This window comes from Protopterus annectens, chromosome 12.part0 (genome assembly GCF_019279795.1).
Source record: "Protopterus annectens isolate FY-2018-M chromosome 12.part0, PAN1.0, whole genome shotgun sequence".
Classification (NCBI taxonomy): Eukaryota; Metazoa; Chordata; order Ceratodontiformes; family Protopteridae; genus Protopterus; species Protopterus annectens.
In genome coordinates this window covers 1,117,586,264-1,117,599,627 of record NC_056746.1, presented here as the reverse complement: position 1 = coordinate 1,117,599,627, position 13,364 = coordinate 1,117,586,264, and the positions used below count along the sequence as shown (strand labels likewise).

The 13,364-nt window shown below is 42.9% G+C and overlaps 1 protein-coding gene across 1 annotated transcript in view; it reads left to right on the top strand.

Annotated features, from left to right (window-relative positions):
• LOC122817013 (small nuclear ribonucleoprotein-associated protein B') overlaps nt 1-13,364 on the top strand; it is a 293,067-nt gene that overhangs the window by 211,347 nt on the left and 68,356 nt on the right. Inside the window, exon 6 of the mRNA XM_044090125.1 lies at nt 9,925-10,047. Within this exon, the coding sequence (XP_043946060.1) occupies nt 9,925-10,047 (123 nt within the window). The remainder of the gene's footprint in view (nt 1-9,924; nt 10,048-13,364) is intronic.

Sequence of the window (13,364 nt, the reverse complement as noted above, 5' to 3'; positions counted from 1 at the left end):
TTCATTTTAATATTCATGTTAATGTATGTATTTTAATATGTAGAAGTGTTTTTAAATTGCAATTAATTTAGGATTTTGTGTTTTAATAGGTAAGGAACAGGTATAATTTAGTTCTGATGAAGTCCTGAATGAGCGCAGGATGGAAGTGCTCAATCTGACTTATGACAGTGTATGTCTTGAATTTGACACTGGTCATGCACAGTTTCGGGATTATTTATCCGTACTTTACTCCTAAAATTCGGTGGTGCCTTTTTAGAGCTGTGGAGGCAGCTGTTTAACTGTTTGTGTGTTTACTTCATCCTTCAATAACTCCTCCGTGAATGTTTTGTTTGCCTCAATGCAGAAGTGTGAGCAGGATGGCAAGATGCTTTCTGTCATTGGAGCCAGGTTTTTGAGACTCACTAGTGATCGAACAGCAGGAACCAAAAAGCTCTAAATCATGGTTCCGAAAGTCCAGATCAGCCCTTTAATGCCATTTCAGGTAGTCGGTCACAGCAGATGTAGAGCCAAGGTGGCAGGGGTATACAGAAAAAGGGATACTCTAGGCTTTGATGGGCAGCACTTCAGGGTCAACGCTGCCCAACTCTTCTCTGGAGGCAATCAGGAGTTTTCTCTTTGCTCATCTGCGTGGAGAGCCATCACACAGGACATGGGTAAGAGAAGTGATACATGAACGATGTTGAATACCCTTTAGCTCACCATCTACACCAGCACTGCTTATACAAACAAAAAAAGTTGCAAGTGAAATTTGCTGCTTGCTGCCTGCTTTCAAATGAATGAACCAAGAAGTCCCACTAGACTAGGGAGGATCAGGATACTGAAGTCCCATTCCTCCCCCAAAGAAAAACTAGGACATTAGGCCTGATGTTCATCGTGCATACAGCTGCAGTCATAACAGATGGGTTCTCCTGCCATCAGGCGGGTCCTCGGTCGGCCGAATTCCAAAGTCTAGGTCCGGCATCAGTTCTCGTCGCTTCTTCCCTGACGTCAGTGTGACAGGGGTATAAAAGAACCAGCCGACGCCATGTTCTTCAGTCTTTCTTGCCGCGCGGTGCCTGAAGCAGTTCGCAAGTGCCGGTCGGCCAGCTCCTGAGATTACAAAAAATTTGGAAAACCGAAGTCTTCTTAAAAAGCTAAGTACCCCGCTAGAACTTTTCTTACCTGCCCGATGTCAGACAAAGTTAATAATTGTATTTTTTGTGGGAAGCAAATACCGCATAAGGATTTCCATTCCCTCTGTATACCATGTCGTCGGATACTCTGACACCAGTTTGTCTAAAAACCGCAAAGACAAGGACCGACACTCGAGGTCCGCGGCCTCTACCGACACCACGCCAAAGCCAACTACACGTGGTCCGGTTCTCAGTGAGGCGCCTACGCAGCCCCTGACTACCGACTACATCTTTGGCTGTGCCTCCTGTACCCGAGGTCGCAGGCTCCTCTGCCCACACCCCGACTACAGATACCGAAGCCACTCTTGGCGTTGAAACACAGAATGTGGACAGGTCCACCTCCACTCAAGGTGTTTTCAGACCTTTCTCTTCTTTCTCCATCAAGGCTTTCACCAAGTCTAAAGCAACCATGCACCCTAAGAGACCAGTTATACAGGGCCCATCTCCAGGCCCCATGCCTATGAGACAGGTGCTTAAAATGGCTGAGGATTTAATTACTCTAATCAGAGGTTCTCAGCCACCTCCGGACAAAAGGCCCAGAGTGGAGGAAGATTCCCCCTCCTCTGATCAGGGATCCATTATTTCAGAACACTCTGATCAGGAATAGGCTTGCTCCCCTTTTGAAGACTGATGCAGAGGAGTCTATTCCTTCTGTACCCTTCTGTGGGGAAACTTTGCATACCTTAAGGGAACACTTCCTCTGGGAAGGCCAGGATTATTCAGATTCCAAGAAAAGGCTTGGGGAATTTCTTTTATTACCCCAGCACAGGCCTCTGGCTATACCCCCTGTCTTGGACATCCTAGATGATTACTCAGAGAGTCCGGGTTAAGGCAGGCCTCCAACTCCAGCTCCAGTTAAGCCTGATAGGTACTACAGGGTTCCTGACTCTCACCAATTTCTTTACAAAAGCCATGCTGCTGACCTAAAAACCATCTCACAGGGACCCAAGGGAGTTGAGGCTTCCATTGCCAAAAATCCATTGCCTTCAGAGAGAGATTCCAGATCCTTAGAAAGGTGGGGAAAGAAGGTATATACCTCGGCTACCTTAACCATGAGGGCCTTAAACTGTCAGTTTCATATGCTAAAATACCAACAGTTTCTGTTATCTCAATTTTAAAGTAAAATGTCACAACCTGAACAACCAGATTTGAAGGAGTTACAGGATTTGATGCATAGTGCAGAACAAGTGGGTAAACATACCTTACAATGTGGTTTTGATGCTCTAGAGGCCTCGTGTAGAGCTGCTGTTACAGGCTGTCATACACATGCATGCTTGGCTCAAGGAACAAACCTTGCCTGATCATGTCAAAGCTAAATTACTAGACGCCCCTCTTCAAAAGGATGTACTATTTGGGGCAAATGCTGAGGAAGTGTTACGAAAAATGGAGGAAAAAGCTAAATCAATGCAAACTGTGAAAGAATTTCTGCAGGTTCAACCACCACGTTTTAGTAGAAATTGGCCTTCCAAAAACTGGTCCTTTCCTGCCACGGACAGAAGCGCCCGAGGGGCAGAGGACAACCACAAGGAGCGTGGCAGACAATGCCAAGCTCCTACACAGAGGTGGTGAGGACAACTCACAAGCTTTCAGAAAGCATACCCAATGACTTTCCCCTTTGCAGGCCAACCAGGTCTCAAATGGCAGCCCCCTTAGGAAAGCTGGCACGATTCTCAAAAAAGGACAAATGGATCCTGGACATTATAAGCAGAGGCTACAAATTCCACTTTCATACCCTTCCAAAAATGAGAGGCATGCCAAAACTGCCACACACAGGGCAGAGGCACAAAAGCAAATTTCAGATCTTATAAACATGAAAGCTATTCAAGAGGTACCTACACACGAACAAGGTCAAGGTTTTTATTCCAGGCTATTTCTGGTGCCAAGGAAGGGAAAATATTTGAGACCTATTTTGGATTTTTCCATCCTAAACACATTCCTACTCTTACCAAAATTCAAGATGCTCACTCTACAACAACTTCTTCCCATGCTGGGCAAGGAGTCTTGGCTGGTAACATTGGACCTCAAGGAGGCATACCTGCATGTCTCCGTCAGACAAAATTGCAGAAGATACCTCAGATTTCTTGCAGGTTCAACCCATTATCAATTCTCTGCATTGCCCTTTGGCTTATCTACTGCACCCAGAGTATTCACGAAATGCCTGGCATCAGTAATTGCCTACTGCAGACTTCAAGGGATACAAATATACCCTTATTTGGACGACTGCCTGATCCAAGCGGACAGCAAGCACTTCTGAAACATCTGGCTTATGTAATAATGTTATTAAACTCTCTGGGATACACAGTCAAAGAGAAATCAAGGCTAATACCATCTCGAAATATAATTTTCCTGGGTGCCAATTTGGGGACAAACACCCAGATGGGCCTACCTCACGCCAGAGAAGCAGGGGCAACTAATTCAATATTTCATAACACTGGCAAATTGCACCAGGCTGACTGCAAGGAAAATCCTGCAGGCTCTGGGATTTCATGGCATCTTGCATCTTGCTAATCCCATGTGCAAAGCTGCATATGAGAACTACAATGGTACCTAAAAAACATATGGTCTCAACACAGCCACAGTTTGGAAACAATAATACCATTACTTCCAGGTCTGCAAAAGGAATTTCTGTGGTGGGCTCAAGCATGTCAAGCAAACACAGGTCTTCCATTCAGCAAGCCACAAGCAAATCAAGTCATCACAACAGACGCCTCGGACTACGCCTTGGGGGTGCACATGACAGACCGGTGCATTCAGGGCAAATGGTCCCAAAAAGAAAAGCACCTTCACATGAATCAAAAAGAAATGCTAGCAGTAATAAATGCTATTATAGCTTTCAAGGACCTTCTACAACCAGGTCAACTATTGATAAGAACTGACAACACCACAGTTATGTGGTACATAAACAAGCAGGGAGGAACACATTCCTATCCCCTATGCAGACTGGCCATATCACTTTGGAACATGGCCATGTACTTACAGTACTTGCCAGTCCAGGAAAACATGCTGGCAGACCACCTAAGCAAGAATATGACAGATCCACACGAATGGATGCTGCATCCAAAAGTTTTTACAGAAATAATCCAAGAATGGGGAAGGCCAGACATAGATCTCTTTGCCTCCCACAAAAATCATCAATTGACAAAATTCTGCTTGGACCTTCCACCCAAAGGCCTGGAAAGTGGACGCTCTCTCTGTTGGACATCAATGACAGTTTATGCCTTCCCGCCTCTTCCTCTGCTGCCCACAGTCCTATTGAAGACAAGAGCAGACAGACCAAAGATGATCCTGATTGCTCCGGACTGGCCAAGGCAACACTGGTACCCACTCCTGAGGAGCCTGACTCATTCCCCTCCATGGACCCTGCCTCTAATGCCTCTTCTGACTCAGCACAGCTTCAAAACTCTTCACAGTCAGCTAAAAACACTCAATCTAGCCGCATGGAAGATTCCTTAGCATCACAGCAGGCCCTACTCTCCAAGGAGAGGTGCAGGATGTCATTTTGGAGGCCAGAAGGCCATCAACTAGAAAAGCTTACTCCGCAAAATGGAAACTATTTTGTGTCTGGAATGAGAAAAAGGGCCAGAACCCTGGAAAACTGAATTTACCTCAAATACTACAATATTTGGCTGAACTACTAAGCAGTGGACTTTCGTTCTCCTCCATCAAAATCCATGCTTCAGCCATTTCTGCAGAATACAACACTGATCCTCCTTTATTCTCTCACCCTGAGACAGAGGGGCTAAGAATTTAAGACCTCCAAGGAAACAACCTATACCTGCTTGGGATCTAAATTTCATTCTGGAAAAACTGACTTTGCCTCCTTTTGAGCCAGGTGCTTCATCAGATTTGCAATATTTGTCCTGGAAAACAGCTTTCCTTCTGGCTATCACTTCAGCTCGTAGAGTTTCAGAACTACAGGCCCTCATGGCTGTCAAGCCATTTATCTTCCATCAGGACAGTTTCATTACGAACCAACCCTTCCTTTATGCCTAAAGTGGTATCCAGGGTAGCTTTAAATCAGGCCATACATTTACCTACTTTTTATCCCAATCCTCAAAACAAAGGAGAGATTACTACATTCCTTGGACATCCACAGGCAACTGCGTTATTTGGACAGAACAAAGCCTTTCAGAAAATCAGAACAGCTCTTTGTGGCCTATGCGGTAGGAGCTCAAGGAAAGCCAATTTCCAAGCAGACAATCTCAAAATGGATAGCCCACTGCATATACGCTTTTGCTATTCCTTTCATGGCAAAACTGTTCCTACAGGCATTAGAACTCATTCCACCAGGGCCACAGCCACCTCTGCAGCCTTCCTAGAGGAGTTCCTACCAAGGATATCTCTGAAGCAGCCACTTGGGAGTTCTGTGCATACCTTCTCCAAACACTACAACCTACCATTATACTCCAAATCTAGAGCAGGCTTTGCCACTGCAGTCTTGCAGGGCATTTTGGCTGCTCCTAGTTCCACCTAGTGCCTACCACCCCTTTCTTAGCTTTGGGATTCTACCCATCTGTTATGACTGCAGCTGTATGCACGATGAACATAGTACAGTTTTCTACCTACCATAAATGTAGATGTTAGAGTGCTAATACAGCTGCAGTCCAGGTTTCCCTCCCTCATTCCTCTCTAGGGGTATTTTTATGGTGTATTTGCTTGCAACTACTGTTTTTTGATTATATTGCATTGCATTACTTCATAATTTTATGTATTGCCTTCCTTCTGGGGGCACCTGACATTTTGGGCAAGAAAAACTGAAGAACATGGCGTCGGCTGGTTCTTTTATACCCCTGTCGCACTGACGTCAGGGAAGAAGCGATGACAACCGACGCCGGACCTAGACTTTGGAATTAGGCCTACCGAGGACCCACCTGACTGCAGGAGAACACATCTGTTATGACTGCAGCTGTATTAGCACTCTAACATCTACATTTATGGTAGGTACAAAACTGTACTTTCTGGACTTCAGCCACCTAAACTGAATCGTAGACCAATATCTTGATGGTCACGATATGGTCAGTATGACCATGTCCTCTTATGATTGTGCTGTCAATATCGAAGACTGATCTTCACATCCGAATTAGGCTTTCAGGAAATGCTTCATTTCTGCCTAGGAGTCTGTTTTCAATTTGGGGCGTTGCACTAAGTGGGGTCCTGCAGTTAAGTACTTTCTGTAGCATATAACAGCTGTCACTTTAACTATCCAACCTTATTTAAAATACCACTGACTGCATCCAACCTTATTTAAAATACCACTGACTCCAACCTTCAGTTTGTCATAAAATTTAATGTTTTTTAACTTTAGTCTCTTCATTGTTAAAATAAATGACAAAGGGTTGTGGTTTAGTTTGCCATGTAATCAACTTTTAGTCTAGACTATTCTTCCATAACTAAAACTACATCTTTGGGGAGAGATGCTTTATTCTCCCATTTATTCAGTAAGTTTACATTACTGCTGGTGGTATTCCTGATCCTCTCAGTTTCCCATCACTGGTTTGTGATTCATGTCCAACATAACTTTTGATTCTCATCTCCCGGAATGTTTGTTGCTCAAGCGATTTCCCTTGGACAAGTAGAAAAATTGTTCCACTGGCCGTTCTTTTCCACACCAACCCCTTGTCAGAAGAATGAGCAGCAAGATCTCTTCACCTTGCTGACTAATCCTCCTCAGTCTGTTCTGTATCCAACAAAAGTATTCAGAAGACTAGCTAGATGTGGCAAATTATAACTCAAACCTGACTAGTTTACAGTGAATGAACATTTTCCACAGACATTGTGGTAGTCCCTAATTTTAATAATGCTCTACCATAGGCAGGTTTGGAGCATGCTCAGTCTCAATGTGGTTTGTAACACCAGTGCAGTTTCATATGTTTCTGTATAATGAAAATGCGTTCCTGTTTCTCGTAGCAGGAAATTCAGATTTTCTCTCCTTTGTTTTTGAAGCCTCTTACATCGGCCATTCCATTTTCCATCCTTTTAATTTGCATAATCCTCCAGATTCTCGCTTATTTTAACCTCTGGCTGCATTTGACTTTTTTTCCCCATCTTACATTTCTGGAAACAGTGTCGCATACTAAAGCTGAGTCTATTTTTGTTCTTCTACAAAGCTCTTACGACATCCAGGTAGCAGTGTACTTGCAAGTCGGCACTTCAGTTCTACTATTTTGAACTTTTTACTGCCTTTTTCATGCTGAAAAAGCTGTGTGCTGTCTTTTTAGAAGCCTACTTTGGTAGTTGACATGGCATAGTCGCCCCCCCCCCCCCCCAATGCCACATGTCTATAGCAACTGTAAAAGTTGTGAATCCTAAGTGCTGCTGTTTTATTTGACTGGGCATCAGTTTAGCAGGTGCATTTTGTGACCATGTTAAAAACTGCATTTTTTTTTTAGCTGAGCAAAAGTTTTTATGTACTGACTTGAGAGCCTTGTTTCCTTAAAATTCAGCAATAATTTTTCTTGGTGTTTTGTGATAATGCTGTATGTCATACCATATAGACTGTTTTACATTGTTGCCCTGAAGAACACTACTTTTAGGATAATGAAATTAAGATCACAGTGAATCGATGTTTAACTTATTCTGGTTTAGACACACTGAAGTACTTGGTGTGCTCAAGACTGTAGAGGAGTAATTTTATCATCTCTTAATGTAGATGACTTTATTACAAGCAGGAGGTATTTGGGCGCGTTGGTATCTGACTTAACAGTGGTTAGTCTTCCATGTTGATGCTGTGCAGTTTTGTTTTGCTGCTGCAAGTTCTGGTCATTAAAGTTTTCCTCAACTGTTTGCTCATTTTGTTTGCTCTCTAGTTAGAGCAGCTATCTCTCCAGGCCAGTGGTAGAAATAGTAAACTGAGGACCATTCTGAACCATGATTGCTTAAAGCTTCTGGCCAGGCAAGAATTTCAGTCAACAATCCTTCTCCCTTGCTTATGAAGAGTGGACTTGGGCACATTTTATTTCTGGGTAAACACAAGTTGTCCAGTCAGATGCCTGCCTGTTTTTGCTGTAGCATGGCAGTAGCTGCTCACCAGTATAGTCATGTGTTCCAGTACAGAAACTGTATGCTGCTGTCAAAAGATCCACGCAGGCACTCTTCTGGGCATAGTCTGTGAGCCTTTGCAATTTGCCCCAATGCAAAATGCACGTCCATTTTGCATGCCACCATGTGCTAGTCGTATGTTTCCCAGAACAGATTGCCTGGCCATAATGTTTGTGGAATGTGATCAAACTTTTTTAGCAGCAGTTATGTTGTGCCTCAAACAAACCTATACAGAAGGCAGCTGCAGTAGTTTTATAGTGGTGCCAGCATGATAACTTTGTGCAAGATTGCTTAGAAATACATGTGCATGTAGTGCCTCTCTTGGTGGACCCACCGACCCAGTCCTGTATGAGGAATACTTTTTGGACTTCTATTCATAATTGTATCCGAACCACAAATGCATTTGCCATAGGGTAGAGAGGTAGTCTATGTGCAGTGAGTGAAATTAAGCAGCATGGGCCCCTTGAGAATCAAATTGTATTTGGAGTTTCTAGTTGCTCTTTCCTTACATGTCTTGCAAACGTTCCTTGATAGGCCTTTAGCCATTCTTTCAGATTTGACTGTGGTGTATATCAAAGGGGTTTCACTTGCAGAGAAGCAGTAGGAGTAACTTAGCAGTTTTTCAATTACTAGTAAGCACACAGTCATTACTGCTTCCACTAATTAGTCTTGTATGTGACAGTGAGGTCACATGTTAAGACATGTGCTTTTGGGAATTGCTCCCTTCATCTGTGGGTATTGCGTGTTTGTGGGTGTGTTTTTTGAGGGGCAGTCAGATGTGCTGTTAAGACAAAGGTGGCTGTGTAAAGCATCCCCAAAAACTATCACTACTCTATTTCCCTTTTGCAATACCTTGTACCACCCTGAAAGTAACGTTAGTCACTCTGATTTGAGTACTGGTCTCCGAAAACTGTTCTTGGTAATGGCTTGTCAGTTAAAGCTAGTCAGTGATTCCCCCAGTTCTTGATACTGCAGGCTAATACTGTACACCCAGTTTGCAAGTGCTTGTTTTTCTCTCCCAGCCTTCAAATCTTGAATATGTTGCATATGTCTGTGCAACACAGATCTTGCATTAGTGGGATCCAGAGCTTGGGCAAAAAATTAATTCTTATATGCACATCTCCCTCAAGTATCTGATCAGTTTCTGGGTGTTACAATGTCATCTTGTCATTTGTATTTACAGGTTATCAACAGAGTGGGCTGTAACCAAATCTGACCTTCTTTTAAGTAAGATTTACAGTCACAGCATGGTCCATTCTCTGCACCTTTGTCTAACCATAAACTTTAACACTTTCTATAAGCACTGTCCCTCCTTTGGTGCATCTGTTAAGTGCACACACGTGCCTGAGTTTGTGGAAGTTTTCTGCCATGATGCCAGGTTCCCTAGTATATGTATTTTTTTATTTCCAGTTTATTTTACTTGCTACGGACTACAAGAAATGGCTGATTTCACCTAGCTGTTAATATACACACCCCTATTGCAGTGCACAGTAGATGTTATTTAGCACCATTTTCTCTAAATTAGTGTTTTCATATTAGTTGGGCAAACCAAATATTGTACTATTGGAAGCAATGTTTGTCCTGTGGGATTTTTAGATGCACAGTAGACTTTGAGGATTTCAAAAGGTTGGAAGTTGATGGGTGTCTTATGGTAAGAATGTAACTTTGTTCCCCTGCCTTGAGTACACTTTTGTTGATGTGGCTTGTCTTTCAGGAATGATGGGACCACCTATTGGAATGAGGCCACCAATGGCCCCACCTATGGGACCACCACCTGGTCGAACATCAATGGGAATGCCTCCCCCAGGAATGAGACCACCAATGCCAGGGATGAGTGGTAAGTTGTGCATAAGCATGGGTGTAGCTTACACTGAAAGGTTGTAAAAATACTTGTGGCAGGATCAGTTCTTGATTTAATGGTAAAAAGTAATGGTTAATGGGGTGGAGATTGTAAGCAGTTTACATTTTGTAGCAAGATATGTCAGATGTACATATAGAATTAAACCAGATGCAGTTTTTTCACTCTACTTTGTAGGTAAGTAAAGACTTGGTCACAGTAACTGTTGCAGTCTTATTTAGTTGCATTTAACACATGGTTGGATCTGTTATGGATGAGCATGTATTAGCCAATACAGATTAAGACCAGTGTTAACTGAGGTCCAACCTTTACTCTTACTGAATGAAATGCTAGTCATTGACCATGCAAATGTGCAATCTGTAAAGTCTTGACTACTTCTGTTTGCAGACCATATCCACCATCCCACCCCCAAAAATCTAGTTCCTCTGTGGTTATGCAGGGGGGGACATTTATTTGTTCTCTATAGAGAAGCCAGTAGTTATTTTTCGCAGAAGTTTGTGTGATCTGTTTACCTGTTTAACTGGTGTCTGGTTCGGCATAACTTGGAGAATTTTGAATTTAATACGAGCGGTGTAATAACTTGCCTGACTATATCCAGACTGGTTATTCGCTCACCTTTTACATCTGGTTTTTGTGTAAGAATGAAGCTAGAGTTTTTAGAGAACTTAAAGAAAATGAAGTTGTCTTCACCCTATGCGTCAGTTTTGTCGTAACCATGTTCACCCTTGCCGAGGCGGATAAGCACAAAGGACTAAAATTTTCCTACACACACTACAAAAATAGCAAGTTGAAATCAAAAATTTTAGACATCTTAATTTGGCAAAACCTGCCATTCTGAAGGAGGGAGAATTCTGATCTGAAAGGTGAGAGAAATTGTGCTATTCATTAACATGACTTTATTCTGTCGTGCAGTAATAGTGTGATATGTTTGTCCATTACCTGTTTTACTGACTTGGGCACTTGCAGAGTAGGTGGTCAGTTGCTTACCTGGTGATTGACTACAGGCTTCTGACTGTAGCAGCAGGCATTTGGACGTTCAGGTCTCTTGGGACTTTTTGGATTAAAAAAAAATTTACAGGAAAACTCCCAAGCGTTATCAATGGTCACAGCTCAGTAAGTGTGCAAGTCTCCTGTGCGATTTTGTTCTCGAGTGCCCCATCAAACTGGGGCATACAAGTTCCACACTGAGAGAAACTTAATTTCAACAAAGAGCAAGAGGAATTTGGGGTTTGTCTGGGGGTGAAAAATTTAGTTTCTAACTGGAATTTGTTAGACCGTGGGTATTTTAGGGGTAGGATACTGTGCTTGCTCAGTCTTCAGTTATCCTCCTTTTGTCTAGTTTCTTTATTGGCTTGCCTAAGGTACACCCTCTTTTTTACCCCAGTCTGCAAGAAGAAAATTGTTGGACTTCAGGTTTTGGGCTAGAAATTTTTGACTATGGCCATTGCTTATTCGTCTGACCATTCTCCTCCAACATCATCCCCTTTGGTCTTAAATCCAGTTACCAAAGACTAGATTGACCACATCCTCAGACTGTAAGAATGCCCTTTAGTAGGCAAGTCTTTGGGAGGGGGTCTTCTGTTGTCCAGATGAACTTGTATTTGGGCTAGTATAGCTACACGGACAGGGAAAGCTTCCAGAACAGAAAAGGTGAGCCTAGTGAGAGAGCTTCCCAGTTCCTATTTGTTTCCTTGAATACAGACAACTCATATTTGCTACAGAACACTTTCCTTGTCTTCTGGTCAAGAAGAAAGATGATCACCTTGATCATTGCTGCAGTAGCTTAAGCCATGAGTTGTATCTTCCATAGGATGGAAAACCAGCTTCCAAAGCAAAGGGCGCACCTTTCACGTGCAGCTTGAGCTGACAAGCCCTCCAGAGCTTTCATACTGCCAAAGACTCTGCTCCTGATGCTTTTGTGGGGGGGGGGGGGGGGTCCTGTCCAGGAGAGTTGAAGCTCGGAATTTTGTTTTCAAGGGAGTGTTGAGATTGCGTTTTTAAACGGAAGTGTTCCTGTTTAAAAGTGGTTTTAAAATTGAAAACCATTTTCTTCTGAGGAGAAACTGTTTTAATTTCTGGGTCTGACTGAGTGATAAAATGCTTTTTACTGTGTTGCTGCTAATTTCCCTGGGAAAAGCACTATGTTTGGCTTGACCATTGAACAAATTGGTAGCCCCATGTTTTGTCCTTCTTCCAGACTCTCAAAGAAAATTAAGCAAACTGCCTTTGCCAACTAGGCTAGTGGCTTGCCTCTTCTGCAGGTAGGATAGTCTGTGGACATTAGTTGTACCTCAGGTCACTCCTCTTACTCCTGTGGTGTAGCACATACAGCCACTGTGGACCCAGAGGTTAGCCACATCCTCTGGGGTTCCCTCAGTGAGCACTCTTCTAGTTTTGGAAGTGGTTGTGGGGAAGGCTTCTCTGTTTTGTTAGAATGGTGCCCATCCCCGGGGAAAGCTGTTGCCATTTATAACTGATCTTGTGATTCCTGTCAAAAATACACGGGAAACTAAATGTGCATTTACTTTAGGGAGTAGTTTACTTGGGTCTAGCTCAGGGTTTCATTTAGGTTATTTAGCTACCTTTTTGCTTTCTGGTAAAAAAAATAAATCTCTGCAGGAAGAGATCCTTTCCAGATTCTGATTCTGGACAGGAAGATGAAGGGACAGAAACTTCATTTCTGATTCTCCCTCAAAGGGGAGAGAGCTGTTTGGTTCTCCTTTTGGGGTCTTCCCTGTCTTTGACACTATTTTCAGAATGTGCTAGTGTTTTCAGTGGGAGTACACTTTCTCAGTTGCTTAGAAAATTTGCTACAGAAGGAATTTCATGAACCTTCTCAAAATCGAGCAATATTGTCTCACGCAGGGAGACAACTACCCCCAAACCTGACAAAGGAATTAAACACTTTGGTTTATCAGATTTTGACTGGTTAGGCTCGCATGCAAGTTTATTCTAATTGTGCCTTTAAATTTAGCTTATACTAGTAATTGCTTTGTTTAGTATGCATGACTGATCCTTCAAGGACTGTGGTCTCTTGTCTAGCTGCATTTTCAGAATCTAATAAACCTCCCCAAAACTATACCAGAGGATGCAAAACAAAAATTTTCCCCTTTGGTTTGTGTTCTTGTCCTTCATCCCACTTTTTGATCACCTCTGCAGAAAGGGGCAAGCTAAATGAGGGAATCTTTCTACCCTCCAAAATTTGTAAAGGGTTCTCTAAACCCTCATCCACGTTGGCAAAATGGCAAGGGTATTTCAAAAAAATTCAGGATGACCCCCACACCAAAAATGGTCTT